General features: G+C 44.9%; 2 protein-coding genes across 2 annotated transcripts; one reads left to right on the top strand and one right to left on the bottom strand.

The window, feature by feature from the left end:
• Window positions 1-250: 250 nt before the first annotated feature.
• LOC127293033 (uncharacterized) lies at window positions 251-5,248 on the top strand. The gene is made up of 3 exons (XM_051322583.2): window positions 251-1,196; window positions 2,257-2,444; window positions 4,553-5,248. Exons 1-3 carry the CDS (start codon window positions 338-340, stop codon window positions 4,967-4,969), a joined length of 1,464 nt encoding a protein of 487 aa, XP_051178543.1. The 5' UTR covers window positions 251-337; the 3' UTR covers window positions 4,970-5,248.
• Window positions 5,249-5,303: 55 nt separating this feature from the next.
• On the bottom strand, window positions 5,304-8,072 carry LOC127293032 (ACT domain-containing protein ACR3). Its single transcript, XM_051322582.2, has 6 exons — window positions 7,916-8,072; window positions 7,359-7,590; window positions 7,090-7,250; window positions 6,108-6,883; window positions 5,909-6,013; window positions 5,304-5,826 (listed from the first exon to the last, which is right to left on the bottom strand). Exons 2-6 carry the CDS (start codon window positions 7,427-7,429, stop codon window positions 5,449-5,451), a joined length of 1,491 nt encoding a protein of 496 aa, XP_051178542.1. The 5' UTR covers window positions 7,430-7,590; window positions 7,916-8,072; the 3' UTR covers window positions 5,304-5,448.
• Between the last annotated feature and the right edge of the window lie 19,778 nt (window positions 8,073-27,850).

Genomic DNA, 27,850 nt, shown 5'->3' on the forward strand with positions numbered 1-27,850 from the left:
CTTGCAGGGACGCGTGTCACGCCAGGAAGCCGGAGGATGGGATGGCGTGGATCGTCCGGGGGAACAACAGCGTTTCCCATAATATTTTTGTTGACATGTGCAAGATTCTCAACTGAAGGATGATGGATCAAAATTCTTAATTGAACGTGAACGATGCGGATCCAATCAGCAGCGGCCGGGCCCAGCCGCAAGTCCAGCAAGCCAGACGTCTCTGTCTGTCCGCTCTCCGGACCGGACGCGTCCATTTCAAACACGAACCCGCAAAAGGGGCTCCCCATCGATCCGACCCACCCGCCCATCCTCCTCTCCCCACCCTCGCAGCCGGCGATCGCCGGAGATGTCATGGCTCGCCCGCTCCATAGCCACCTCCCTCAACATCCCCGACGATTCAGCCGCCGGCGATGACCCCGACGCCGCTGCCACCCACGCTGCCGCTGCGGCTACCTCCTCCCCCTCCCCGCGCACCCCGCCGCCGCCGCCCCATTCGGCCGCGGCGGAGGGCGTCAAGGAGGACCTCACCGAGCTGTCCAAGACCCTGACCCGCCAACTCTGGGGCGTCGCCAACTTCCTCGCGCCCCCGCCCGGGGAGGCCTCCCCCCCGCCCTCCCCTTCGTCCGCGGAGAGCCAATCCACCGCCGCGGGGACGCCGCCTGAGATTGCCGGGATCCGGACCGACTTCTCCGAGATCAGCGGGAGGTTCAGGACCGGGATCTCGCGGATCTCTAGTCACAAGGCCGTCTCCGGCTTCTCTACCATCGCTTCCAATTTCTTCGCTCCTGATGAAGACGGGGAAGAGGAGGAATTGCTGGAAGCGCCCAACGACAACGAGTGGGAGCATGATTTGAGATTAAACAGGGAGGAGGGTGAGCATGAGGCGAGGCATGCCGACGTGGCCAGACATGAGTGGGAGGAGAAGGTGCGGCTTGGGGCGGGAGACGACGAGGCGAGGCACGAGTGGGAGCCCAGGGTCAGACATCATCATCAGGTGGAGGACGGCGAGGTATGGCATGACGATGGCCCCGGGCTGGATGGCGCGAGGGTAAGGCAGGTGCAGGAGGAGGTGGAGGAGGAGTGGGATGTGGTTGGTATCACCGACGAGGTGCTCACATTCGCCACCAACATTGCCAGGCACCCCGAGACCTGGCTTGACTTCCCGCTGCTCCCTGACGATGAGGAGTCTGACGGCCCATTCTCGTGTAATTTCTTCACCCTCAAACCTGGCTATTGCTTCTGAATTAGGCAGACTACATTTTTTTACCCAGCCTGCAGTATATATGTTTCTGTATTGTTATGGCCATGGAAGCTTTAGTTTAGTTGCATTGTGCTATATATTTCGCTTCATTTTCATCCCTAACTGCATTATGCTATCTATTGCTATATGTTTTGTTTTATTTCCCTTTAGTGTCCTTTTTTACTTTCACGTCTGATCATCTCGTGTTGAAAACTTTCAAGACCATCTTTGGTATTATGCTAATAGGTATTGTGATTATTAAGGATTACCAATGACATGTGCAGTTGCTATGAAAAACAAAACTAGTGGCACAAATTCACTTCTTCTTCCATTCCTCTTGTGTTGTCGGTCAACACAGCAGGAAAACAAGAGTTAACACATTGTTGGAGCCTGGAAGAATGATAACAAAGGGGATAATAGCTGACTAATTTAGACAATATAACAGATTTGTGACACATTCTATATAGTAGTTAGGGATTTTTTTTATCAACTACCTTTGGGCAATCATTGTCTTGAATCCATGTCAAATATCCACAGTCCCAGGGTTCGAGAATGATGCATGGTTTTTCTAATACCATGATCTTATGGCTTATGGTCAAATTCATTGCATTGTTTTATCAATTACCTTTGGGCAATCATTGTCTTGAATCCATGTCAAATATCCACGATCCCAGGGTTCGAGAATGATGCATGATTTTTCTAATAACATGAGCTTATGGCTTACGGTTAAAATCATCAAAATCTGTATGTGAAGGAAAATCTTGTGCTATCATGATACAACTTATTTTAGGTTTGCCCTAATCTTCATTTTTTCCTAATCTTCACAATGTTAACTGCTACTGTAGCATTAACATTGTTCTGATGGAAAGACATGTGTTTCTTGTGTGTGTTTGAACTTTTATGTCAAATTATTCATATGCCATTCCTGTGCAAATAATACATCAATCACACACCACTTTTTCTATCAGCCTGTCCATGTGAATGCCTTTTCTTAACCTTTTCAATAATCTTTTTACCCCCTGCAGATTTTGATATGTCTGATACTCAGCAAGAGCATGCCATGGCTATTGAGGACCTCGCTCCCACATTAGCTGCTTTGAGGATTGAACTATGCCCAATCCATATGACCAAAGAATGCTTTTGGAAAATTTATTTTGTTCTGTTACATCCTAGACTAAAAAAGCATGATGCTGAACTTCTGTCCACACCACAGGTAAACTGTTCTGCCTTCTTATACTTAAAACGTAATGTTCCCTATTTGTAATGTTAATGTTTCTAGAATCCATACACAATGTAAGAAGAAAGTGGTGAACTTATATTTGACTGGGGTATTCATCATTAGCTTAAACACTGGTCCGGATTTAAGAAGTCTTGCGACTTTATTCTTATTCTTGTAGTCACAGACATATATATGCATACAAGGAATTTTAAACAAGGAAGTAAGAATCCATGATTCGCCATGCCATAATATCTAGGTCAGAATGCACTAACAGATAGCTGTTACTATTCGTGATACTTTTTCTCTGTAGTTACCCAAGGACATAGTCCATATTCCATTCTGGTCAGTTGACCAGCTCCCAGATTTGTAACGTGTACCATATGTATAGCGATTCGTGGGCTCCTGGATTCATGTATGTTGTTAGGGCACTGGGTTATCTAATGGGGTGTTGGTTATTCGCCACACATGAGCTAGCCAGTCTTTACTTTCTCAGGCGAGTGTTCATTTTATCGCAGACTTGTCGCAAACGCCTCTTTCATAGCACGCTACCCTGAGCTCTAGATTGAATTTCTTGCCAAATCCTGTCACACTTACGGCCAGTAACTTGCTCCCCACAAGATTGTGGCTTGTCACACATTCGGCACACAATTTTGGTAAAACATGGCAGCCGATCAAATGTGCCCTAAGGCTGCTACATTCAGATTATCTGCTATTCTTTGCCTGCCTAATTGATATATAATCAGAATGGAAAATTTACATCCATGTAGCTAGGGTTAGAATTTCTACATTGTAGGATACATCCTGATCTATAAATTTATTCTATCCCTTGGTGTGATAATTGTCTGGTCTGCCTTATTTTGCATTTTCTTACAACCACCACATCAAAGCCTTCTTGGCAAGCAAGTTGGGGTAGGCTATTTTTGCACTTTCTTAGTGTTGAGAAATTGGACCGTTCCTTGGTCCTTCACTGCAAATTCAAGCAAAGGGAAGACTCTACCATTAGGCTAGCTATATGTCGTTTTATGGAGTCTTGCTAAATGTCAAACATTAGGCTAGTTTACTTTTTCAGATTGTCTTGAAGTAAATGTGGATAATTATGACTGTCTTAATATCAGAGAGCTTCTGTCAGCCTGGTACTTGAGGCCAGTGGCTTCATATGGATTCTGCTGCATGTTAGGGTAGCAAGGTTGGCAGTCAGTATGTATTGTGTTACAGTTGTTCGATAATTTGTTCTGTGAGATTCTTTGGTAAGTAACAACGCCAATGAATCGCTGGCGATATCTGCAGAAAGAATCTGTGTATTCTTTATCTTCAAGTTGCTATTATCTTTTCCTTCCTCAGCCTTCTCCAGCTGAGATGAAATAATGTCATTTGGCTGGATGTGATATTAATCTTAAGGTTGTTGAGAATACATATCAATAATCTAAGTATAACTGAATTCATCTTTTGTCATTTGGTGGTTGATACTGGGTAGATCGTATCTAATGCATCACTTGCATCCTGGTATCAACAGAATCTAAAAATAAATAACATTAGTTTAAGTACAGCATGAAGTGTTATATTAGGTTGTACAGTTTCAACGTAACTGAATACAGTTCATAAATTATGTTTAGTAATAAAAGGTAAATTATGGAGTAAATACTATATGTACTATATTTACCTCTGGCTAACCTCATCATTGAAGAACCTTTGGAGTCTAGTGTGGCCTCTGGTTTTCACCAAAAGGAGGGATATGGATGAGCTGTCCTAGTTGGTCTTCGATTAAAAATGTCTTATTTTCATTTGTGCTACCACCGTATAGTGTATACTATGTTTTGGGAATAAATCAACAGCATAAATCATGAATAAGAATAAAAGGTGAATTATGTAGTAAATACGAGTTGTACTCTAGCTAACCTTGTTATTGAATAACCTTTGGAGTCAAGTAAGGCCTCTCGGTGCTTCAAAAGGAGGGATACGGATTAGATGTTCTATTTGGTGTAGTAATAGTGACATTAAAAATATCTTATTGTCGTTTGTGCTACCATTTTATAATATGTTTTGGGAATGATACAAGACAACACAGTTCCCAGCAGGTAAGCTAAGCCTTGTTCTTGTTGCAGATTGTGGAAGCTAGAGCAATGCTTATGCAACACCAGTCAAAGCATGAAACAGAGCAGTTACGCCGTCATAAAGACGATTTTGGATTGCATTCAGAAGATGACGCCTCTAAAGACGTCACAGAGGCATTCTCATCCATGCGACATCATGCAGCTCCTGTCATCCCCATAACAGATCTAGAGGTTGAAAAGCATGCTATCCAGGTAACTGAAGTTGCAGTAGTGGACAAATCAGTCATAAAGGAGGAGCTGACCGAGGAAGATACCAAGCCCTCAAATGTTTTGCAAGAAGCATTTGATGACGATACAGATGATTGGTTTGATGAGGAGGCCGCTCTCGCTGGGCACACTTGCATTCTCATGGGCGACGAGGAAGACGTGTCATTCAGTGATTTGGAGGAGGATGATGATATGAAATGATCCAAATTCCAGGCCAACTTCAACCTGAGAACTGGAAAGTGCTTGAAATTGTTTGCTTGTCAATACTAGAATGGAAGTTGTACAATGAAAAGGGAATGGAAAATGTACAATGAAAAGGGGGCGGCTTTATTTTGTTCTTTAAGCTGCCCTGTTGGATCCAATGATCATATAGCGGGGCTGTGGGGGTGTCAGTGCTGGTTGTAATTTTATTGGTAATCTTGTGTACATAAGCGTTCGTTATATGTTGTTTACCAGTCAAGGTAATGCAAGTTTCATTCATTGGTTGATTGTTCAAAGGATTGCACAGAAGTATATGAAGTAAGAGCGAACAAAATGATGACCAGGGGAACTGTATTTGCAGTGACAAACATACTATACTTTCTGTATATACAAATTGTACTACTGCTTTCTGAGAAAGCAAGAAAGCACTGCATTTCAATGCAACTGGTGAAACAATTGGCCTGGCTAGTAACAGTTTTCTAAGACCTGATGTAGCCAAAGTTATTCGAGAGCTTCCCAAGATGCGACCACAGAAGGGTCCCCAGGGAGGATCCGGGCCTCTCCTGTGCAGTGGCCGAAGCCGGCACGCTCGTCTTCCTCACCGGCGGCCAGCCAGGCGCTTCCGTGATGATGTCGAGTGAGATGCCCATGTCGCTGACCCTGGTCCGCACCGCGCGCAGCGCCTCGGGGCGCACCTGGCCGCCGGAGTCGGTGACAAGGTGGAAGGTCCCGATGGCCTCGTCCTTCTGCCTCTTGAGCTCGGCCCTCAGCAGCGACATGCCGTGCTCCCGGAGTACCCTGGAGAAGTCCGACAGCAGCCCCGACCGGTCCGCCGCGCGCACCTCCACCTTGGCTCCCTGCATTGCCATCTCAGTCAGCATTGCGCATCCAACAAAAAGTACATATGAACGGAATGGTGAGAAATGGCTAGAGGCTCACATGAGAGCCCCTTCGCTCCACCGCCGCGACGAGGCACCGGGAGACCTTCTGCCGCTCGGCGCTGCTGTCCACCGTGCGCCCGTCCTTGTGCCGGATGTAGTATTCCTGCGTCGCGTCGGTCCATGGCACAACAATGTCAGTCACTGGTGGGACGAGCAGAGCAGGGAGAGGCTCGTATCGATCGAGCAGTGTGGCATACCTGAATGGCGAGGGGGCCCTGGGACCCGACGGTGGCGTGGAAGACGACGTATTGCATGTCGGTGAGCGCGCAGACGGTGTCGAAGAGCAGCCTGGGTCGGTCCCTGCTCGTCATCTTGACGATGGCGTAGCCCCTCTCCTCCCAGTTGTCGATGGTGACGCGCGTCTCGGCCGCGCGGGCGCGCAGCGCCGACAGGGCCGTGGTGGTGGCGGCGCGGTCGACCATGCTGAAGAGCTCCTCGTCGACGGGCGTGGGCGCGGGCCCGCGCTCGTAGTCGCGGTCGTCGTGCATGAGCTGGTGCAGGCGGCGCTCCGTGTGCACGCGGCCCCGCACGGGCGCCGACATGCACACCCAGCGCCGCTCGCCCGGCACGTTCTCGCGCGCGTCCACCACGGCGCCCACCAGCCGCTCGATGCGCGCCCACCGGCTCGGGTGCAGCGCCGCCGCGTCGGCCGTCGCCGTCGTCGTCACGTAGAGCAGCCCCGCCGCGCGGCCGCTGTGCGTCCAGGCCTGGCCGCACGCGACGTGGCAGCCCTGGTCGACCAGGACCTGGGTGATGGACGAGAGCAGGCCCGGCCGGTCGTGCACCGTGAACTCGAGGCACGCGCAGTCCGACAGGTCCGGGCCGCCGGGGCCGACCACGTTGCCGAGGCAGGTCGTGAACTTGGGCGATGGCCCGTTGCCCGGCCGGTGGGACGGCACCAGCGCCTGCTGGATGAACTCCGGGATCGACGGGTCCGTCAGCTTTCGCCCGATCTGGTCCGTGACGTGGAACACTGCATGCCGAACCAGCCAATAGAAGAAAGTTAGGAGATTCTGCGCCATTGACAATGAATATTCTTCTTGGCAAAAGAATCACAAAACTAATTGGCAAGATTTCCTGCCAAGAAAATCCATGGAGAAACGGGAAACAAATACTAGTATATTCTGCAATAATAATAAGGATTGTTTGAAAGAAGAGAATCAAGGGAGAAGGTCTTGCCGTCCATGAGCCATCCGCCGTCGGAGGAGATGTAGGACTTGGAGATGACGAGGTCGAGATCGGTGAGCAGCTGCACCATCTCCAGCAGCACGCCGTCCCGGTTCACGCTGTCGACCTTGACGAGCGTGCAGTCCTCGCGCGTCTCATTGTCGACGACAACCCTGCAAGACAAGAACGGCGAGCCGCTAAGAAATCCAATCCAGAGAGGGAGGCGATCGAGAGGACCACGGAGGAGGAGGAAGAGAGCTAGGCAATGCGCGCGTACGTACCCTGGGGTGCCGAAGCGGTCGAGGACCGGATCGAAGTCCGGCTCGAAGTAGGGCCCGGACACGTACTTCATCGTCGCCGCCGGCGCCGGAACGTGATGGCCGGAGACGAGGCTCTGCGCCAGGTACGCGGCACAAGAATCGCCTCAACAGCGAGAGAGAGCCCAATCGTAACCTGTTTCTTCCTTTATCTTGTCCTTGTCTCTATGGCGTATGCCTCCGCCGGTACGGAAACCTACCGGAGTTGGGACACATGGTGAGGAGGGGAGGAAGAAGAGCAGATCCAATCTGGAGGGCCGACGACGACGGCACGAGGAACACGCCCATGTAGGTTCGATCACATGCGTCGCTCGCTCGCGCACGGAGGAGGAGCCCGCGCCAGCCGCTAGCTAGCTCTTCTAATCCAATCCAACGGAAGGAAGAAGAAGGAGGAAAACAGAAAACTAAAAAACAAAGAGGCTATCTTTATTTTCGGTCGATCTTCTTCGGAATCGAAGACGATCGAACGCGACGAACAGAGAGCGGGCGAGCGATGCGATTATATAGGACCAAGAGTTTACCTTGTTTGGGAATAATAATAGTAGGAGCTCCCCTGGTTTTGTGCCTTCGATTTGGTCTCGGTTTCTCGCCGTTCCTTGTGCGAATCGGCGGCGTTTTAGGATTTCGAGCGGAGAGCGCGAACGGCCGCCGCGCCACGTCGGAGGGGCGCGGAGGGCACGTGGCGCCGGCGGCCTGGTCGCTGGCGTGCACCCTCTTTGTCCGGTTCCTTCTATTTTCCGTTTTTTTTTGTTTTGTTTTTTGGCTTATGGTATATCTTCGTATAGGATTCTTCGGCGTTCGTAAATGCTGATTCGGAACGCATGGGTAGATATGAGGCACTATTTCAAGATACTTGCCATATCTTGTATTAATTGGATGGATCTTTAATAACGTACAATGGAATCTCTAATAACGTACAATGGAGTGATGTCACTCTTCACTTAGGGTTGCCAAGTCCGATTTTTTTCTTAGCTTAAGGAAATAAAATAATAATAAATTTATCTTCTCTTAGCTAAGAGATACATATACCCACTTAGGAAACAAAAGAAGGTTATTTTCTCCTATGTGCCACATGTCATCACTTACCAATATAATTCTCTATAAAAATAAATGTATCTTCGTTAATCGAGAATTGATGGTAATAAAAGATAATGCATTGTACCATTTATTTATTTATTTTCATTGTCTTTTCTATAGATGTTGTGGAGAGTTAAGTGTAGTTGTGCCTTCTCTGGCATTATACATGCCCTAACTAACAATTAATGTAGTATCTTATTTTGAATGAAATGACCGATGTCACTATATTCGCATTTGAATTTATTTTATTGAGGTTATGATTTTATGTCACCAAAATTACTTTCACTGTCTGGGGCCATAGGACATCATCTACGACTAGTCATAGAGGGGGTAACTTAGACTAGTGTCCATATGATACAGTCTAGTATACTACTACCTCCATCATAAAGCTTAAAGCTTACATTATTTTTATAAAGTCAAACTATGTCAAGTTTGACGAGTTTTTATCAACATGCAAAATATAAAATCAATATCATTAGATAGATAATGAAATATATTTTTATATGATATCTACAAAATATTATATTTGTTGATAGGTTTTCTAAAATTTTAGTCAAACTTTACTTGGTTTGACTTTTTAAAAAGTCTTAAGATTTCAAATCTATTATATTTATTAACATGCATTTTAGATTTGGTCAAAGCCAAACTTTCAAATCTATAAGTTTGTACCAATAAATAAGGTTTTTTTTCCTTCTCGGAATCAAACCAAGTAAAGTTTGACCAAAATTTTAGAAAAATCTATCAAAAAATATGATATCGTATAGATATCGTATGAAAATATATTTCATGATGTATCGAATGATTTTAATCTTGTATTTTACATGTAAATGATATTTTGTAAAAAAATTGTCAAACTTTTTTCATTAATAATATAAGGCTTATTCATTGGAATAAAGGTAATACCATAGATAATTGCATTAATTAGCTTATAGACTCATTTCCTCTTGGGAATTGTGATATTTTGGTAACACAATATGCATGTTAGACATAGTAACAATTTTAGCATACTATAGGTGGTAACATACAACCACATACAGTGCAGATTAGGCATTTTAATGACATGACAATTATTAAAGTTGAAGAGGGAGGTTTATGGTACTACCTAATGATTGAGATCTTAAATGGCACGACATATATGTTACTGGCACTGTACAAGTAGTAACAACATACTAGTAACATATTCGTGACACTAATTTATAATACTTCCCACTATGAGTAGCTTTACCACCCTTTTCTCTTTCTTCATTTATAATACTATCTCATATCACCAATATATACCTAGTTTGCATTGCAATATATACATTAGGGGTAGCTGTAAGGGTACATTGCCCCTATGTGTGGTTTCGGTAATTAATGACAACCCCTATGGACTAATGTTTTCATTGAGTTTATATGAAGGAATATTCCATAGGTACTACTTGTTCTCCATGTGTTGGATTCAAGTATGGATGCCATGAAGATAAATGTATACCTCGTGTATTGGATCAAGAACATCGTATGAGAAGATACAAGGTTGAGTTGGACAAGTTCAAGATGAGTATCTTGAGTGGATCACATGCTTGAAACTTGTCGTCCATTTGGTGATAATGGACATGTGAAGATGTGCATCAATGGGGCTTTCCCATCATAGTGTATGGGGGAGCATTTGTGAGTCTTCACGAAGCAACATTGGTCAAGTGTGGCATTCCGGCTTGAGTGAAGCTTGAAGAGTTATCATCAAGATCAAGCGGGATGCGCAAGGCAAAGGTATGACCTTGCTAGGTTTTCCTTTTACCGGTCTCAAGGTGGATGTTGGGAGACCGGATTATAGGATAGATAGCCGCACTATTAAGAGGGGCTTTCGGTTGGGTAACTTGATCACATCGTCTTAGGGAGCTCAATCCTTTGCATACTTTGCATATCCTTATTGTTTCTTGGTGTTTCTCTATGTGAGGTTCTTGAGCTTGTTGCTAGCTTTACAACAAGCCCAAGTTCATCGAAAACGTGTTCGCATGCATCTTCTATTGCGTTTTCGAGGTTGGGTGATTTTACCGGGTATTCATGATATAAGGTTCTACCCTTTTATATTCATGATAAAATCCCCTCCTACAGGTTCTTGAGTTTGCACTTTCTATTGGATAGTATTCGTCGTTATCTTTCCAACAAAATTGGTTTCATGTTAATCGGAGTTCGGGAGCAATAGTTATTAAAGAAAAGGTAAAGAGAAAAAGAAAAGGAAAAAGAAAAAAAAGGGGGAGGCGGCCGGTTGCCGCCGGCCTGCCGGACCGCATGCCGGCCCACCCGGTCGACCGGGCGGCCACCGGCCCAACAGCCGGGCAGCCCAGCCAGCCCTCCGGTCCGACCAGGACCGTAGGCAGACCCGCCGCCCACTCCGGCCCGAGCGCCGGCTGCTACCGGGCCGCCCGGCCACCTCCCCGGCCCGACCGGGGCCTGCTCCGGACCGGCGCCCCTAGCCTTACGCGCCGCCCACGCGCGGTCCACGCGGCCAGCTCGCCCGCCTGGGCCTGGCGCCTCCACGCGGCCCATGCGCCCCGCCGGTCCTTTGCTCGGCTGGGCCGGCCCTGCGACCCGGCTGTCCGTCTTTGGTCCCGATCAGCGAGGTGGGCAGCCAGGCTGGGGCTCCGTTCTGCCCGTTTTTCTTCCTTTTTAATGCGTTTTTCTCTTGGTTTTTCCCCCAACGGTTATTTCTCTTCTTGGACTATAAATAGGTCTTCTTCCACCTTTAGACAAGATGTTCTTCACTCTCTCTCTCCTCCATTGTTGCTATTTGAAGAACTCTCTCTCTCCCTTGATTCCTCTAATCAATCTTGCTCATATTTGAGGATTTGAGAGAGGAGATCTAGATCTACACTTCCACCAAACCGTTTCTTCTCTAAGTGAGGGAATCTCTTGGGATCTAGATCTTGAAGTCTTTGGTTGACTTTCCCTCTTGTTCTTCCTCTCCAATCTCATCCTAGCATTCGTTGCTTTGGTGGGATTTGAGTGTGAAGGATTTGAACACCACCGGTGTTCTTGCTTTGCATCATTGCATAGTGTTGAGCTCTCCACCACGATTTGTTCGAGTGAGAGACCGTGAGCTTGTTACTCTTGGAGGGTGACCTCCTAGTTGGCTTGGTGATTGGTGCTCCGGTGATCTCTTCAAGAAGATTGTGAAGAGGCCCGGGCTTCTCCTTCGTGGAGCTTGTGAAGTGGTTGTGGAGCTTGCCATCTCCGGAGCGGAGGAAAAGCTAACCATAAGGAAAGGGCCATTATCCTTCGTGGGTGTGGTTCGGAGAATAGGGTGAGCCTTCGTGGCGCGGGGAATCCTTCGTGGGACCTCCACTCCTCCAAACGTGACGTACCTTGTTGCAAAGCAAGGGAACACGGGAATACATCCTCGTCTCTCCGCGTGCCTCGGTTATCTCTATACCCGAGCTCTCTTTCCTTGTGATAGCCATCGTGCTTGAAGTATATATATATCTTGCTATCACTTGTGCTACATATATCTTGTGCCTATCTTGCTTAGCCTTGTGCTACATATATCTTGTGCCTATCTTGCTTAGCTCTAGTTGCCATTGTTATACTTAGTTGAGTTTAGCATATTTAGGGTTTGTGCTTGTAAACTAAACGTTAGTTTAATTCCGCATTCTTACAAGACAAATCCGCAAGAGTTTGTAATTGCCTATTCACCCCCCCCTCTAGGCGACATCTCGATCTTTCAATTGGTATCAGAGCAAGGTCTCTCCTTGTTTAAGGCTTCACCGCCTTGAGAGTAAAGATGTCGGCTAGTATAGTGCACAATGACACAATTGTATTTAATGGCACAAATTATCTTTTGTGGCGAAATTGCTTGCTTTGTAATCTTCGGACCTTGTGTCCACATATAGAGCAATTTCTAGATGTTGGTTTTTCTCCTCCGATGGATTCTCAAAATCTATCTTTAGAGGATGAGAAAAACTTACATCTTGAAGCTCAAGTATCTAATGAGCTTTTATTCTCCTTGAGACCCGATTTTCGTAGGTTCTTGATATATATAAAGAGAAAATCGTCTCATGAGATGTGGATCAAGCTTAAGGAAATGTTTGGTGGATCCACTTCTAAATTGGTCGGTGGTGACTCCGAGGAGCTCTCTTCCCCTTCACATCATGAAGAGCTCCAAGTTGCTTCCACCTCCGGTCGTGATGATATATCATCTTCTTCCACTTCACCAACGTGTTGGAAGACACAAGGTAATGATATGGTGAGTGGTGAGGGAAATTGCAATGTTGATATTGTGCTCATTAGTGATGACTCTTCATCTCTATCTCATTGCAATGGTTCCTCTTTGGACTTAAACACATCTTGCATTGAAAATAATATACATGCTTGTGTTGATAGTCCTTGCATATCATGTGTAAATTGCTTACATAGATCTCATGAGGATATGCTTGCCTTGTCTTGCTCCCATAATCAAAATGTTTCTATTTCCTCTAGTTGCTTGATGACTAACATTGTAGAGGAAACCAAACACTCTATGGATCAAGACATGTTTTCAAATGAGGATTCAAGAATATCTTCATCTTCATTCTCCGGTATGCACATGTGCCTTATGGCAAATGGATCAAAGGTATCTCCTACTTTGACTCCTAACACTTCCTCTAATGATGAGAGTGATGATGATGATAATGATGAAGAATATAATACCTTGGTGCATAATATGGCAACGATATATGCTTCTCTTCATGGTAATAAAAAGGCTCGTGCTAATCTCGAACACTCTATGGATATCTTGAATAAATATAAGGAAACCATAGTGAAGTTGGAGTCCCATGTTGAAAATGAGGAAATGAGATTCACTCTCCTCAAGCATGAGCTAAAAGATGAGAAGCATGCTAATTTCATGCTTACACAAAAAATTGAATCCTATATGCATGAAAATGAGAAAACTATTGTTGATGCTTGTGCTACTAACTCTAATTCTTGTGAAGCATCGACCTTAAAGGAGAATGTTGAGCTAAGGGCTCAACTTGAGTTGCTAACTAGCAATTATAGGGAATTGGAAGAAAGTCATAAAAAGCTCTCAAGCTCTCATGATGAACTTCTAATTTCCTATGATGGGCTAAAGTTAGCTCATGAGGCAAGTATCACTAAGGTAACATCTTGTGAGCCTCATATGGACATTAGCACAATCTCTACCCAAAATGTTATATTGCCATGTGCTAGTCCTTGTAATCCATCTAGTCAAACTAGTGATACACCTTGTGTTGGATTACTTGATTTGCCTTGTTGCTCTAACAATGAAGCTTCTACTTCCTCTAGTACTTGTATTTCTACTAACCATGTAGAGGAAATAAAAGAGCTCGAGGCTCAAGTTCTTTCTTTGAAGAAAGACTTGGAAAAGCGTCATGAAGGGAAATCCGCACTTGATAAGATGTTGAGTATGCAACAATCCCCCAATGACAAGAGTGGACTTGGGTTCAACTCCAATAACAAGAACAAGTCCAAGGGCAAGAGCAACAAGAAGAAGGGCCAAGACAAAGTCAAGGATCCGGCCAAGTTGGTTTGCTTCAAGTGCAAGGTTGAAGGGCATCATGTTAAATCATGCCCATTGAAGAAGAAGAAGCACTTGAGTGAGAAACAACAAGGGAAACGGCCACAAGGTCAAGGTCAAGCTCATGCTCGACCTCAAGTTGAAGATAGGCCACTTCCCAAGAAGAATCAAGATATTGTTCCCCAAGAGAAGAAATCGATAAAGAAGAGAAAGGGGAACACTTGCTACTTATGTCGTGAGAAGGGGCACTTTGCTTCTTCTTGCTTAGGTGGTACCTTATCTAACCCTATAATTGTTGATAATGATTATTCTCTAGGGAAGGATAAGGATGGCAATGTGTTTGCCAAGTTTGTTGGAACTCAAAGTGGTTTCAAGAAAAGAACCATTTGGGTTGCCAAGCCTATTGTGACTAACCTCCTAGGACCCAACTTGGTTGGGGACCAACAATCTCAAACTTGATCAATAGGTACATGAGGAGGTCATTGGAGACTTGGCTACTTCATGAAGAATTAAGGGATCTTCATATATTATATTTTGACCAAGCCAAGTCATATGGATTATCATCTATATCTTATATCCAATGTTCCTCTTTGCGGTAACTTATACTTCAACTCATCATATTTATTGTAAGTTACTTGCCCCTTTGCATGTTTGGTTTTGTACCAAATATGTGTATGTATGTGTTGTGTCTTACTTGCTTATTTGTGTATTCAAGTATGTTTGTTTGACTCACCATATACTTGTGTATTGCCTTGAGCCTAATGCATCTTGATGATATCTTATTTGGCTCTCTTGAAGTGATTAATGGAACATCCCATTTTGGGGGAGTGATATGCTTTGTGCATCTCTCTTTCTTTAAAATGTGTGTACATGGGTACCACCACTTAGTATTGATATTGCAAGATTATCTAGTCACTATGTGGTGTTCCATACTCATGAGAAATTCAAATTCTAAATATCCATTAATCATCTCTAGTTGAATTTTAGTTGCCTCTTATTTAGAAGAAATGTTTTATCACATTATGGGGGAGTAATATGTTTTGTACATATCACAAGCCTAGAAAATGTGAACATATGAGGTTATGCCACTTAGAGTTGATGCTCTTAATTATTCTTGTTCCTAGGTGGCATGTTTGCTCAAACAAGCTCCACTTCTATTAAAAAGCTTTTATTGGCTCATCTTATGGACTCTTGTTTGATTAAGAAATTCTTGGTACGGTTTTTCCTCAAATACATATCTCTATATCTTATTTGGGACACCGTTTGCTTCAAGTTATTCTAATCATTGCCGTGCGTGATTGTTTGACTAGTTGAAGCTATCAAGAATCTTAATCCGTGCATAGTGCTTAATTCGATATACTTATCCTATGCCTTTTATTGTGAAGTTGATCCTTACTATCATTATAATTTCACCACCGGAAATTATTTCCAATATACTCATTGTCTTTGACAATTGATAACCTTGTATGTGGTTGAATTCATGGATCATCTTCACCTTGGATTGCTTCTTACTTCCTTATTTTATTTCCAAGAAATCTTTATTGTTCCCATATGTCTTCCTTGTCCCTTTGAAAAATCTTTTGATAAATCCTCTTGATTCATATCAAGTGTTTATTTTGGAATACATACCTTTTCCTTACGGTACATTGTGCCATTGTGAAAAGTGAGGGTTTGGTTTATTTGTTCGAACCTTGCTCTTTTGGGGAGTTTGCTATCTCATTCCTTCTTGCATATTTTATTAGCTTGAATGAGATAAATCTTTGAGCATGTTTGCTTTATTTCATCCTCTATGCTCAATGGTTTCTTCTTAGTTCACTTGTTGAACTTTGTTGAACAAATCTTTTGTGATTTGCTTCTTAGATATAACTTGGACAACAAATTTGTTTTGTGGCACCTCTATGCCTTATCTAATTCTTTTGGTGTTTTGTCCAAAGTATATCCTTCTTGGATTGTTAAAGGTTTTGGTGCATGCTTATATGTAATTTGTTTATACTTGTAGTATGCTTGCCTTCTTTTGATCCATTATGTAGGATATACTCCATCAAATCCTAAATGGCTAAGATGTGCATGAAATTCAAACTTCATCTAAATATGCACATGTTTATATGGAGTGTGTCCTATATATTGTGGTTAGTCTAACCATGTTGGACCCAATAAGTTTGGGGACCAAGATGTACTTGAATGATGTTTTAGGTACATTGGAGATGCAATGGAGGCTTGTCTCATCTATAAGGAAGGTGTTGTCACCATATGAGGATTGGAGTCAAGCTAGGATGATCGATGAACTCTTATCTACTACATCAAGCCATTGCCATCTCGGTAACAAGTATCTTATTCATGCACTCTCATATAGCATCCAACCTCTTGTAGGTTGTATCTTGGCATGAAATTATTTATTTCGAAAATATTGCGGTTCTTGAAAAACCCATTTAAAGTAAAACTTCTTATTGAACATTTGAGTAATTTGAGAAGATGCATATGATAGGTTATATATATATATCATATTTTATGATTCACCTATCACAAATATGCCCTCTAGCAATTTATTGCGTATCAATTCCTCAAAGAGCTCTTGTGTGCAATATTGATGAATTTGTGAAATAAATCCGTATTTGTGATACTTGTTGCCTTTCTCAAAACACTCCAACTAGCCCTACTTCCTTTATTGTTAGTTGTAATGTTTTTGAGGTTTAACTTAGTTGAAGTTCATTCATATATACCATAAGTGAAAATTGGAGCCATAGGCTATATATGCTTCTTAAGCAAACATCCTTTGGTATATTTTATGACTTCATATTGGATATCTTGTTTTTATCTATTTTGTTAACCTCTTGTGTGTGCATGTTTCTTTATGGATCACTTTGTCCACTTTAGAAACTTATATACATAAGAGTGTTAATCCATCACCTTGATATTCTTGATCTTTGCCGACCATCTTTTACCCCTTTTGTTTTTAGTGGGTTGGTAAAGAAAACTTATGAGTGATTGGTTTATTTATTCTCTTCATGCACTCATATCTCGTAATTGTTGGATTAAAGTTGTTCTTGATAAGCATACTCTCTTTATCCTAGTTGTGTTCTAAATGATATATAGGGAGTGAGGATTCCATGTTTGTGCATATTGTATTCAAATGCAAACATGATAAATTGTGCACGAACCTTGGGGAGCTTTCTTATTTTTAGAGCACTATATTTCTCTTATCATGATATCTTTGTTTGTCCAATTGGATCTTTGATTGCTTGCTTTATTTGTTGAAGCTCACTTCACCATGTTATCTTTATGCAATCTTTGATCCTCAATATAGTTTGACTTCCTTCAAGTATTCATCATTGGATATGTGCACTTGATTTCACTCAAATTATGAGAAGTGCACACTTTGGGGAGGAACTCACATTATATTGGCCTTCTAAATTTTTCACCCATTTTGACAATCGATGCCAATGGGGGAGAAGTTTAGAGGGTTTAAGGGAATGGTTTTATACTTAAGTTTGGTTTGTGCTTAAGTGTTTTGCCTCTCATGCATTCCATATTTATATGTCTTGCATGGTTGTATATATACAGTGGAAACTATCCCAAAGGTTAATCTTGACAATATATGCAATGAATTCATGTTCATCACACGTGCATACATTGTGGGGGAGTTTTCTCTATATATATTGGTTCTACTCACATCTCTTGCATTTGTTGTAGTTGTGTGAGTAGAGCCGGTTTTGATATGGACTAGTAGCTTTGTGTTACTTGACCATATCAAATACAACCTCTTGTATACAACTTATTCTCGGATAAGTTGCGTACTTGTCACTAATATTCATTATATAAACCCTCTTATTGTGGTTGTCATCAATTACCAAAATGGGGGAGATTGTAAGGGTACATTGCCCCTATGTGTGGTTTCGGTAATTAATGACAACCCCTATGGACTAATGTTTTCATTGAGTTTATATGAAGGAATATTCCATAGGTACTACTTGTTCTCCATGTGTTGGATTCAAGTATGGATGCCATGAAGATAAATGTATACCTCGTGTATTGGATCAAGAACATCGTATGAGAAGATACAAGGTTGAGTTGGACAAGTTCAAGATGAGTATCTTGAGTGGATCACATGCTTGAAACTTGTCGTCCATTTGGTGATAATGGACATGTGAAGATGTGCATCAATGGGGCTTTCCCATCATAGTGTATGGGGGAGCATTTGTGAGTCTTCACGAAGCAACATTGGTCAAGTGTGGCATTCCGGCTTGAGTGAAGCTTGAAGAGTTATCATCAAGATCAAGCGGGATGCGCAAGGCAAAGGTATGACCTTGCTAGGTTTTCCTTTTACCGGTCTCAAGGTGGATGTTGGGAGACCGGATTATAGGATAGATAGCCGCACTATTAAGAGGGGCTTTCGGTTGGGTAACTTGATCACATCGTCTTAGGGAGCTCAATCCTTTGCATACTTTGCATATCCTTATTGTTTCTTGGTGTTTCTCTATGTGAGGTTCTTGAGCTTGTTGCTAGCTTTACAACAAGCCCAAGTTCATCGAAAACGTGTTCGCATGCATCTTCTATTGCGTTTTCGAGGTTGGGTGATTTTACCGGGTATTCATGATATAAGGTTCTACCCTTTTATATTCATGATAAAATCCCCTCCTACAGGTTCTTGAGTTTGCACTTTCTATTGGATAGTATTCGTCGTTATCTTTCCAACAAAATTGGTTTCATGTTAATCGGAGTTCGGGAGCAATAGTTATTAAAGAAAAGGTAAAAGAGAAAAAGAAAAGGAAAAAGAAAAAAGGGGGGAGGCGGCCGGTTGCCGCCCGGCCTGCCGGACCGCATGCCGGCCCACCCGGTCGACCGGGCGGCCACCGGCCCAACAGCCGGGCAGCCCAGCCAGCCCTCCGGTCCGACCGGACCGTAACCGGGCCGCCGCCCCACTCCGGCCCAGGCGCCGGCTGCTACCGGGCCGCCCGGCCACCTCCCCGGCCCGACCGGGGCCTGCTCCGGACCGAGCGCCCCTAGCCTTACGCGCCGCCCACGCGCGGTCCACGCGGCCAGCTCGCCCCGCCTGGGCCTGGCGCCTCCACGCGGCCCATGCGCCCGCCCGATCCTGCTCCGGCTGGGCCGGCTGCGGACCCGGCCTGTCCGGCTGCTGGTCCGGTCAGCCGGCTGGGCCGCCGGCTGGGGCTCCGTTTCTGCCCGTTTTTCTTCCTTTTTAATGCGTTTTTCTCTTGGTTTTTCCCCCAACGGTTATTTCTCTTCTTGGACTATAAATAGGTCTTCTTCCACCTTTAGACAAGATGTTCTTCACTCTCTCTCTCCTCCATTGTTGCTATTTGAAGAACTCTCTCTCTCCCTTGATTCCTCTAATCAATCTTGCTCATATTTGAGGATTTGAGAGAGGAGATCTAGATCTACACTTCCACCAAACCGTTTCTTCTCTAAGTGAGGGAATCTCTTGGGATCTAGATCTTGAAGTCTTTGGTTGACTTTCCCTCTTGTTCTTCCTCTCCAATCTCATCCTAGCATTCGTTGCTTTGGTGGGATTTGAGTGTGAAGGATTTGAACACCACCGGTGTTCTTGCTTTGCATCATTGCATAGTGTTGAGCTCTCCACCACGATTTGTTCGAGTGAGAGACCGTGAGCTTGTTACTCTTGGAGGGTGACCTCCTAGTTGGCTTGGTGATTGGTGCTCCGGTGATCTCTTCAAGAAGATTGTGAAGAGGCCCGGGCTTCTCCTTCGTGGAGCTTGTGAAGTGGTTGTGGAGCTTGCCATCTCCGGAGCGGAGGAAAAGCTAACCATAAGGAAAGGGCCATTATCCTTCGTGGGTGTGGTTCGGAGAATAGGGTGAGCCTTCGTGGCGCGGGGAATCCTTCGTGGGACCTCCACTCCTCCAAACGTGACGTACCTTGTTGCAAAGCAAGGGAACACGGGAATACATCCTCGTCTCCGCGTGCCTCGGTTATCTCTATACCCGAGCTCTCTTTCCTTGTGATAGCCATCGTGCTTGAAGTATATATATATCTTGCTATCACTTGTGCTACATATATCTTGTGCCTATCTTGCTTAGCCTTGTGCTACATATATCTTGTGCCTATCTTGCTTAGCTCTAGTTGCCATTGTTATACTTAGTTGAGTTTAGCATATTTAGGGTTTGTGCTTGTAAACTAAACGTTAGTTTAATTCCGCATTCTTACAAGACAAATCCGCAAGAGTTTGTAATTGCCTATTCACCCCCCCCTCTAGGCGACATCTCGATCTTTCAGTAGCTATGTTACTCTCACGGTTTAATGAGTTTCACTGCAACCAATAGGAGCGTGGAATGCCACCGCATGCAACAGTGAATATTAATTGAGCGCAAAGGAACAACACACTACGCTGTCGAACTATCTGCGGTGCCTAGTACGCCTAAAAAAATATAGTAGATATTAATAATAGTTTAGATATTGCTCAAATACTTGTCCAGACTAATATATGAAGTAATAGTTTGATATAGATGGGTTGTTCATTAGTTATAGCAGGAGATCGTTACAATAACGGAGGAGTATGATGCACTATATATATATAGCCACATTAATGAGGAAAATGATTGGCCCACCTTGCTTATTTCAATCAAGATAACTCCGGTGATGCAAACCAAGGTAAATGAATACATGATGGTCTTATGGCACAACCTTTTTCACGTCGTCGGGTATGGAGATGATGATGAGGATGAAGAATAAAGGGAAGGGAGGAGGATGAAGGGCGATCAAGCTAAGGGATGAAGTGGCATTGTTGATGTTCTGGTAACATTAATATAGGTGACGGTTTTGGAGATGGATAATGTACACTCACGTGTGCTTAGGATGCATATAGGTGTCCGGACTTGATGTCGCCGCTGCCACATGCGGCACCGGATCTAGTAAAGAGGATGCTAGAGAACGGGATACTCTAAGCCAAGAAGAAGTGGAAGTCACATTTAGAAGAGATGTTGTGCTCGATAGGAAGGAGAACACAATGACGAGAAGAGGCAGTGGGCGATGGTTGGTGGGGAAGGGGATGGTGTTGCAAGGCAAGAGGAAACTTGGGGAAGGGAGGCATTTGGTGGATAGATTTAAAGCACGGCATCACATTGTATTGATGGCAATTGCTACATTATCATCAAAAAATACAAATAGGAATGGTTTTTGGTAAACTGGGTTCGATGGCTCGGTGAGTCCCGAAGTTCTCCTTGCAAAAGCCACTGGCATACTCGAGTCTTTGATCCCCTCCTGATTCATACTATATGTTTTCCATGAAACATCGTGAGATCAAATTAATTCACATGAAATTTTATGCTGGATTTACAAATTCTCGCTTGACTGAGTCACCAAATTAATTATGGTGGACAGTATGCAACTTAAAATGCACTCGTTGAATATATAGTAGTGCAGTTGTGAAGTCTGTAATTTATCTATGATGTAACTTAGACAAAACCTACGCTTGCTCTATCGTTCGTCCATTTCCATTTGCCGTTCGATATGATTTGTAGTGTGGTGGATAGTATGCATATGCATTCTGCCGGAAGCGACGTCGCCGGCGCCACCTGCATAAATTGGTCCAGCAGATAGATAGTCCGTGTAAGAAGCTCCAAATCTCTTCTTTGACGTGGTGCGTGCAGAAGAAACATAGCTTGTCAAACTAAGGATTTGTCTTCTAGATGAGGAAACAAAACCGTCGTAGCAGCATTGGCCTTCTCGGCGGACGATAGCTTAGCGTGTGTGTCGTTGATTTACATCGAAAGGCCACACGGCGCCTCAAGGTAACGTTTGTTTTCGTCTTCGTGGTTTGTACTACTTTGCTGGAAAAGAGATATACATCGTGCAGATAATCTGTCCGCACACACGTTGTTCATAAGCCCATATGGATGGATTTTGCCTTTTGGCCGAGGAGGATTAAGTTATGCCTAGGATTGCAAGTGGACGTCCCGCATGCAAATTGAGTTGGCTCTGGTGGTTAAGAGCATCTCCAGCCGCTTCCCCCAAAGCGTCCCCCAAACCGCGCCGGATTGAACGTTTGGGGGACGTGTTTTGTTCGTGCCGCCTTTGGGGGACGTCGCTCCCCAGCCGCGTCCCCCAAACGCCGCCCCCAAACATTTAAATTACTTTTTTTAACACATAAACCATTTATCAAATGTAGCATATGAATAAAAATGTTTGCGAGGATTGTTTTCAAATTAAATTACAACAAACAATAAAACAAGTAATCAAATATAATAAATAGGGCTAGATGCTACATCAAGGTGCCACAGTATTTCCTTTGATCCTCCACAAATGCTCAACGAGATCAGCTTGAAGTTGCTCATGCACATTGCTGTCACGGATCTCTGCGTGCATGGCGAGAAAATCAGCAAAATCTGCAGGCAACTCATGATCAACCTCCGCAAGAGGGTCTTGACACTCATAGGGACCAACATGTGACCTAACATGATTCTTGCGGTCATCCTCGATGATCATCTTGTGCATGATCACACAAGCCTGCATCACCTCCCACATTTGGTCGTGAGACCAGCTTAGAGCAGGGTACCGGACAATGGCAAATTATGCTTGAAGCACACCAAATGCCCGCTCGACATCCTTCCTGCAAGCCTCCTGTCGTGTAGCAAAGTGGGAATTCTTCAGACCTGATGGATTCGAGATTGTTTTGACAAAAGTGGCCCATTTTGGATATATACCATCGGCTAGATAATAGCCTTTGGTATATTGGTGGCCATTGATCTCATAGTTGCATGGTGGAGCATGCCCTTCCACTAGTCTGCTGAACACCGGAGACCGCTGCAACACGTTGATGTCATTGTGTGATCCCGCCATGCCAAAGAAAGAATGCCAAATCCACAGGTCATAATCTGCCACAGCTTCAAGCACCACACTGCAATATCCATGACGGCCTTTGTATATACCTTGCCAAGCAAACGGGCAGTTCTTCCATGCCCAGTGCATGCAATCGATGCTTCCAAGCATTCCAGGAAATCCTCTGGCAGCATTTTGTGCCATGATCCTTGCAGTCTCTTCCTCAGTTGGCCCTCTCAAGTAGTATTTGCCAAACTTTCCCACCACAGCTCGGCAAAACTTGTACATGCACTCAATGGCAGTAGACTCACTCATGCGAAGGTAGTCGTCCTGTGTATCGGCAGGTGCTCCGTATGCAAGCATCCTCATGGCGGCGGTGCACTTCTGAATCGACGAGAACCCGAGGACGCCTACAGCGTCGAGCTTGAGCTTGAAGTAGGGGTCGAACTCTCGAACGCCGTGGAGGATATTCATGAACAGCCCCTTGCTCATCCTGTACCGGCGCCGAAAATTGTCGGCATGTGTTGCGTCGTCGGCGAAGTAGTCGTTGTGCAGCATGGCATGCCCCTCCATCCTCTGCCGGGGCTTCGACTTCCTTCTTCCCGGCCTTGATCCTCCGCGGCGCGGCCTCTTCCTCTTCTCCGCCTCAGCGTCAAGCATGTCCTGGAGGGACGCGATGATCAGCAAATGCTCCCGCAGGTCGTCGTCGAAGGCTTGCTCGTCCTCCAGCAGCAGTGCAACCATCTCATCGTCGCTGTCCATGGCTAAAGCAAAATCAATGGTTAAAATTGCGCCGAGGCAGACGACGGAACAAACAGCGACCAATCGCGCCTACCTGGCAAGTCGTCGAGCACCTTCTGTGCGTGGAGGTGGGGCGGATTTGACGGCGCGTTCTGGGACGCGCTGGCGACGCGGCGGTGGCGCCACGACCGGCGGGAGCCCCAGCCGCGACAACGGTGCCGACTCTCAGCAGAGATCAGACGCCCAAACGGCCGGGAAATCCAGCGGCGGCGGTGAGGTGGGAGGCGCGGGAAGGAAGGAGCGACGAGAAAAGAGGCGCGAACCAACGGTTTATGCAAATAGTCGCCGACATGTGGGAGCCCGCCTCGCTTTTCGTTGTGTCCGGCGTCCCCGGTGCGTCCCCTGTGGGACGGGGACGGGCTCGGGGCGCCGGACACCGTATCGGGGCGCGCCGGACAAAAATGGGCTTTGGGGGACGCGGCTGGAACGCATTTTCTGTCCGGCGCGCCCCAAATCCCTTTGGGGGACGCTTTGGGGGACGCGACTGGAGATGCTCTAAGTTATTTGCGGTAGAACCAACTCATTCAGGTTTAAGTTTTAGACTTGGTTTACATTTACCTAATTAATTCTAGGATTTAACTGGCGGCATGTTTTTAGTGGTAGGTGACGTGCTCATCAATAGCGAGCCGTTAGTGGTAACTTCGTCAACCTCAAAATATACCGACTTGGTTCATCGAAGGTGCTCATAGGGGTAGGGCGTGCGCCTGCACGTTCATAGGGGTAAGTGTGTTAGATTATTAGGCAATTTCCGTGTGAGATTAATTATCAAAAGCAACATTACAGATGCACAAGCATACTTAATCACACACATCAGACTAAGCACATGCATCAGATCTAAACATGGAACAAGTAGCAGTGCAAGGTAGGAGAGGAAAAACACGTACAACGCGACCGGGAAGGTCGCACCAGTAGCAGCACCACCACCATGTGAATTGTTGATGTCACCCATGGTGTAGTCGGAGTCGTCAATGAAGCAGTCGAACCGGCGAAGAAAAGCAAGAACAGCAGCGAGCAGTCACGCCGAGACGCTGCCCAAAAATTTTATCGCCCGTCTCCCGGTGCAGGATCTCAACGGACGGGGTTTCGGAGGACTGCTCTCCCGGACGGCTGTGCACGCAGTCGCCGAGATGGGGAAGACTAGAGAGTAGCGCAGCAAAAGGAACTTCGTGAGAGAGACGGACTAGAGAGTTCTGAGAGAGATGTATTCTTCAGATCTGACCTGTCTCCTTGTATAGCCTAGGAGGAGAGCCGACCCGACCGCGTTGCCACGCGTAGGAAGCCAGGGACACGCGGCGAGCATGCACATGCAGGTCGACACGTACCCAACTCAGTTGGTGCACCAAGCAAAAATTTAGCCTTCATTGAGTGTGTCTCGAACTCGAACTCGAGTCACGAAACGCGACGTGCGTGCCATGCCGAGCCGAGCCGAGGCGGGCGGGCGGAGGAGGAGGAGTGCGCGAGGGCTCCTTCTATTCCCACTCACTTGGAAGGACTAGAACAGCAACCACTATATACCACTCCAACTCTCTCTCCCAACTAGCAATGTGGGACTAAACTTTGTCCCCCAAGGCTGTCCCAAGCTGTCAACGTGATGGGCCTTGAGATTTCAGAAATTGTATACTACATGGGGCATCGTCTCTGTCTATGCATTGAATTTTATTTTATTGTAGACTTTAAAGTATCAAGATTTACAAATCATGGATCACTTAAAGTGGCAGAAAATGTTAGCCACCTAAAGAAAAAAACTTAAATAACCTCTATGCATCATGTAGACATTTAGAATGTTGTTAGCCATCCGGGCAGAATATAACCCGTACAACGGCCATCAGTCGATTTCACCTAATATCCACAGGTTACCGCTGCCTCACTAGATATAAATTGAGGAAGCCGCCATGTGTATAACATGCAAAAAAATTGGTTTTGCAAGTGTTTTATCAACTTTTGTTTTCTTATCAATCTCATTTAGCAATTTACCAAATAAAATTAGTTACATTCGGGGGAGGAGGGATATTATAAGTGAAGTGCACTACTCTCCAAACAAGACTAGAAAAAGACACAAAATAAAAAGGCGGTCAATCGAGTTTCATGAGAACCACAAAAAATACACTTTATGCACCGCATTAAATGTCTTTTTGCAAGATTATCTTTAGTAAGCAACATTTTTTGTAAATGAACCACAAGAAGATCCTTATCTTCACCGGTACCTTAATTCTCCACAAATATTTTGAAGACGTATACTCGTTCATATAATCAGTATACATAGATTTAACTATAGAGATTTGACTGAAAAATATCAATTGAAGTCATATGACATTTGAAACTATCTAGCTGGTCCGTTAAAGCTAGCTACTCCCATTATATCTGTATCAATCGTATCTAAGTTTCTCATTTATCATGCATGAGAGCACGTGTGAATCCTATATTGAACGACATTTGAGATAAGACATTTGCAACTAAAACATATTTGTGTCTAATGATATTATACATGGACAGATATTGAGATGCTAACGAGGAGTCACCCAGTCACGTGTCTTCCCAAAATCGAGTTCTCGTGCCATCTTCCATGTTAAAACAGCCTCATTGAAAGAAGACATCCTAAACACCCATAAATTCTTCGGATAGTCTGCTTCGGCTTGCACTTGCGAGAGAGTTTTGTCATGAAGCTACTTATTGTGTAGCAAATCCTACCACACCCTTTCCTCATGAAGAGTTTTAAATAACAACTTTGCTAAGTAAGAACCTATTCTTTATTTCAAGTACCTCAATACCTAGACATCCTTGGAATAATTTTCTACTTTGTTAGTATATACTTCTAGCTCATCGTAGGGATTCGTAGCATAGAAAATAAAAAAATTCCTACCGCAAGAAGAATAACAAGCCCGGATCTAATCTAGTAAATGGTAGAAACGAGGTGAAGATCAACATACCCTCGAAGATCTCTAAGCGTTAACGAAATAAATCTCGTGGATGATGTAGTCGATCACTTGCCGCTTTCGAAAGCGCGTAGAAGATCTTGACGGTGCGACCGCAATCGGGCAACACCTCCGCACTCGGTCACACGTACGGTATTGATGACGACGTCATTCTCCCCGTTCCAGCGGGCAGCGGAAGTAGTAGATCCTCCTCGGAATCCCGTCTACACGACGGCGTGGTGATGGTGGTGGTGGAGTTTTCCCGCAGGGCTTCGTCGTCGCCGTGCAGGAGATGTATGGAAGAGTTGTGGTGCCAGGGTTTGGGAGAGGGGGGGCTTGAGGCGCTGGCCTAGGGTGCCCTGGGTGATGCGGCTGTTGTGGTGGCCGGCCCCCTCCCCTCTCATCCTCTATATATAGGTGTAAAACCCTAGGGTCCAATCCTACTCCACATGTGAGTCCAATTGAAAACCTACCATATGGGGAAACCTAGTCAAGGTGGGATTGCTCCCCTTCTTTGTGCTAGGGCCGGCCATGGAGGTGGAGTCCACCATGGATTCCACCTTCCCACTTGGTGGGTCGGCTAGGGCTGGTGGAGCCCTTCACCTGCCTTAGTGAAATATTTCGGATGATTCTAGAACCTTCCATAAATTCACCAAATCATTCCCAATCTTGGAATATGACTTTCCAAATATGAATCTTATTCTACGGATCATTCCGAAACTCCTCGTGATGTCATGGATCCCATCCGAGACTTCGAATAATATTCGAACTCCATTTCATATTCCATATCTACTTAAAACGACATCAAACCTTAAGTGTGTCACCCTACGGTTCGTGAACTATGCAGACATGATCAAGACACTTCTCCGATCAATAACTAATAGTAGGACTGGAGATCCATAATATCTCCCACATATTCAATGATGACCTCATGATCGAAAGAACCATTAACATACGATACCGGTTCTCTTTGTCGCGCGATACTTTACTTATCCGAGGTTCGATCATCGGTATATCTATACCTAGTTCAACCTCGTTACCGATAAGTACTCTTTACTCGTACCGTGATATGACATCCCTTGTGAGCTAGTCACATGCTTGCAAGCTAATTGGATAGTATTCCACCCATTGTTCAAAAAATCGACCGAGATACCGATTTATCGGTTGATTTATCGTGAATCGGGTAGTAACCGATAAGATTTTGGCATATCGGTTGATTTATCGCGGCACTGATATTTCAGCCGATTTTCGGTCTGATTGCCGATATTTCGGCCGATTTCCAGTGAAATTTTGCTGAACTTTGATCTGCCAGTAGATATTTTCGTCCCATGGTCTTGTAGAATTGCGCATTAGCTCAAAATTTCCA

Source organism: Lolium perenne, chromosome 4 (genome assembly GCF_019359855.2).
Source record: "Lolium perenne isolate Kyuss_39 chromosome 4, Kyuss_2.0, whole genome shotgun sequence".
Lineage (NCBI taxonomy): Eukaryota > Viridiplantae > Streptophyta > Magnoliopsida > Poales > Poaceae > Lolium > Lolium perenne.

What these genes read in the sequence shown, in the direction of transcription:
- LOC127293033 (XM_051322583.2), top strand. Translation starts at nt 338, where the DNA reads ATGTCATGGCTCGCCCGCTCCATAGCCACCTCCCTCAACATCCCCGAC. An exon ending in GTCTGACGGCCCATTCTCGT is followed by an intron (nt 1,197 to 2,256) that starts GTAATTTCTTCA and finishes TACCCCCTGCAG; the next exon opens with ATTTTGATATGTCTGATACT. An exon ending in AACTTCTGTCCACACCACAG is followed by an intron (nt 2,445 to 4,552) that starts GTAAACTGTTCT and finishes TTCTTGTTGCAG; the next exon opens with ATTGTGGAAGCTAGAGCAAT.
- LOC127293032 (XM_051322582.2), bottom strand. Translation starts at nt 7,429, where the DNA reads ATGAAGTACGTGTCCGGGCCCTACTTCGAGCCGGACTTCGATCCGGTC. An exon ending in GACCGCTTCGGCACCCCAGG is followed by an intron (nt 7,251 to 7,358) that starts GTACGTACGCGC and finishes CTTGTCTTGCAG; the next exon opens with GGTTGTCGTCGACAATGAGA. An exon ending in TGGAGCGAAGGGGCTCTCAT is followed by an intron (nt 5,827 to 5,908) that starts GTGAGCCTCTAG and finishes ATGGCAATGCAG; the next exon opens with GGAGCCAAGGTGGAGGTGCG.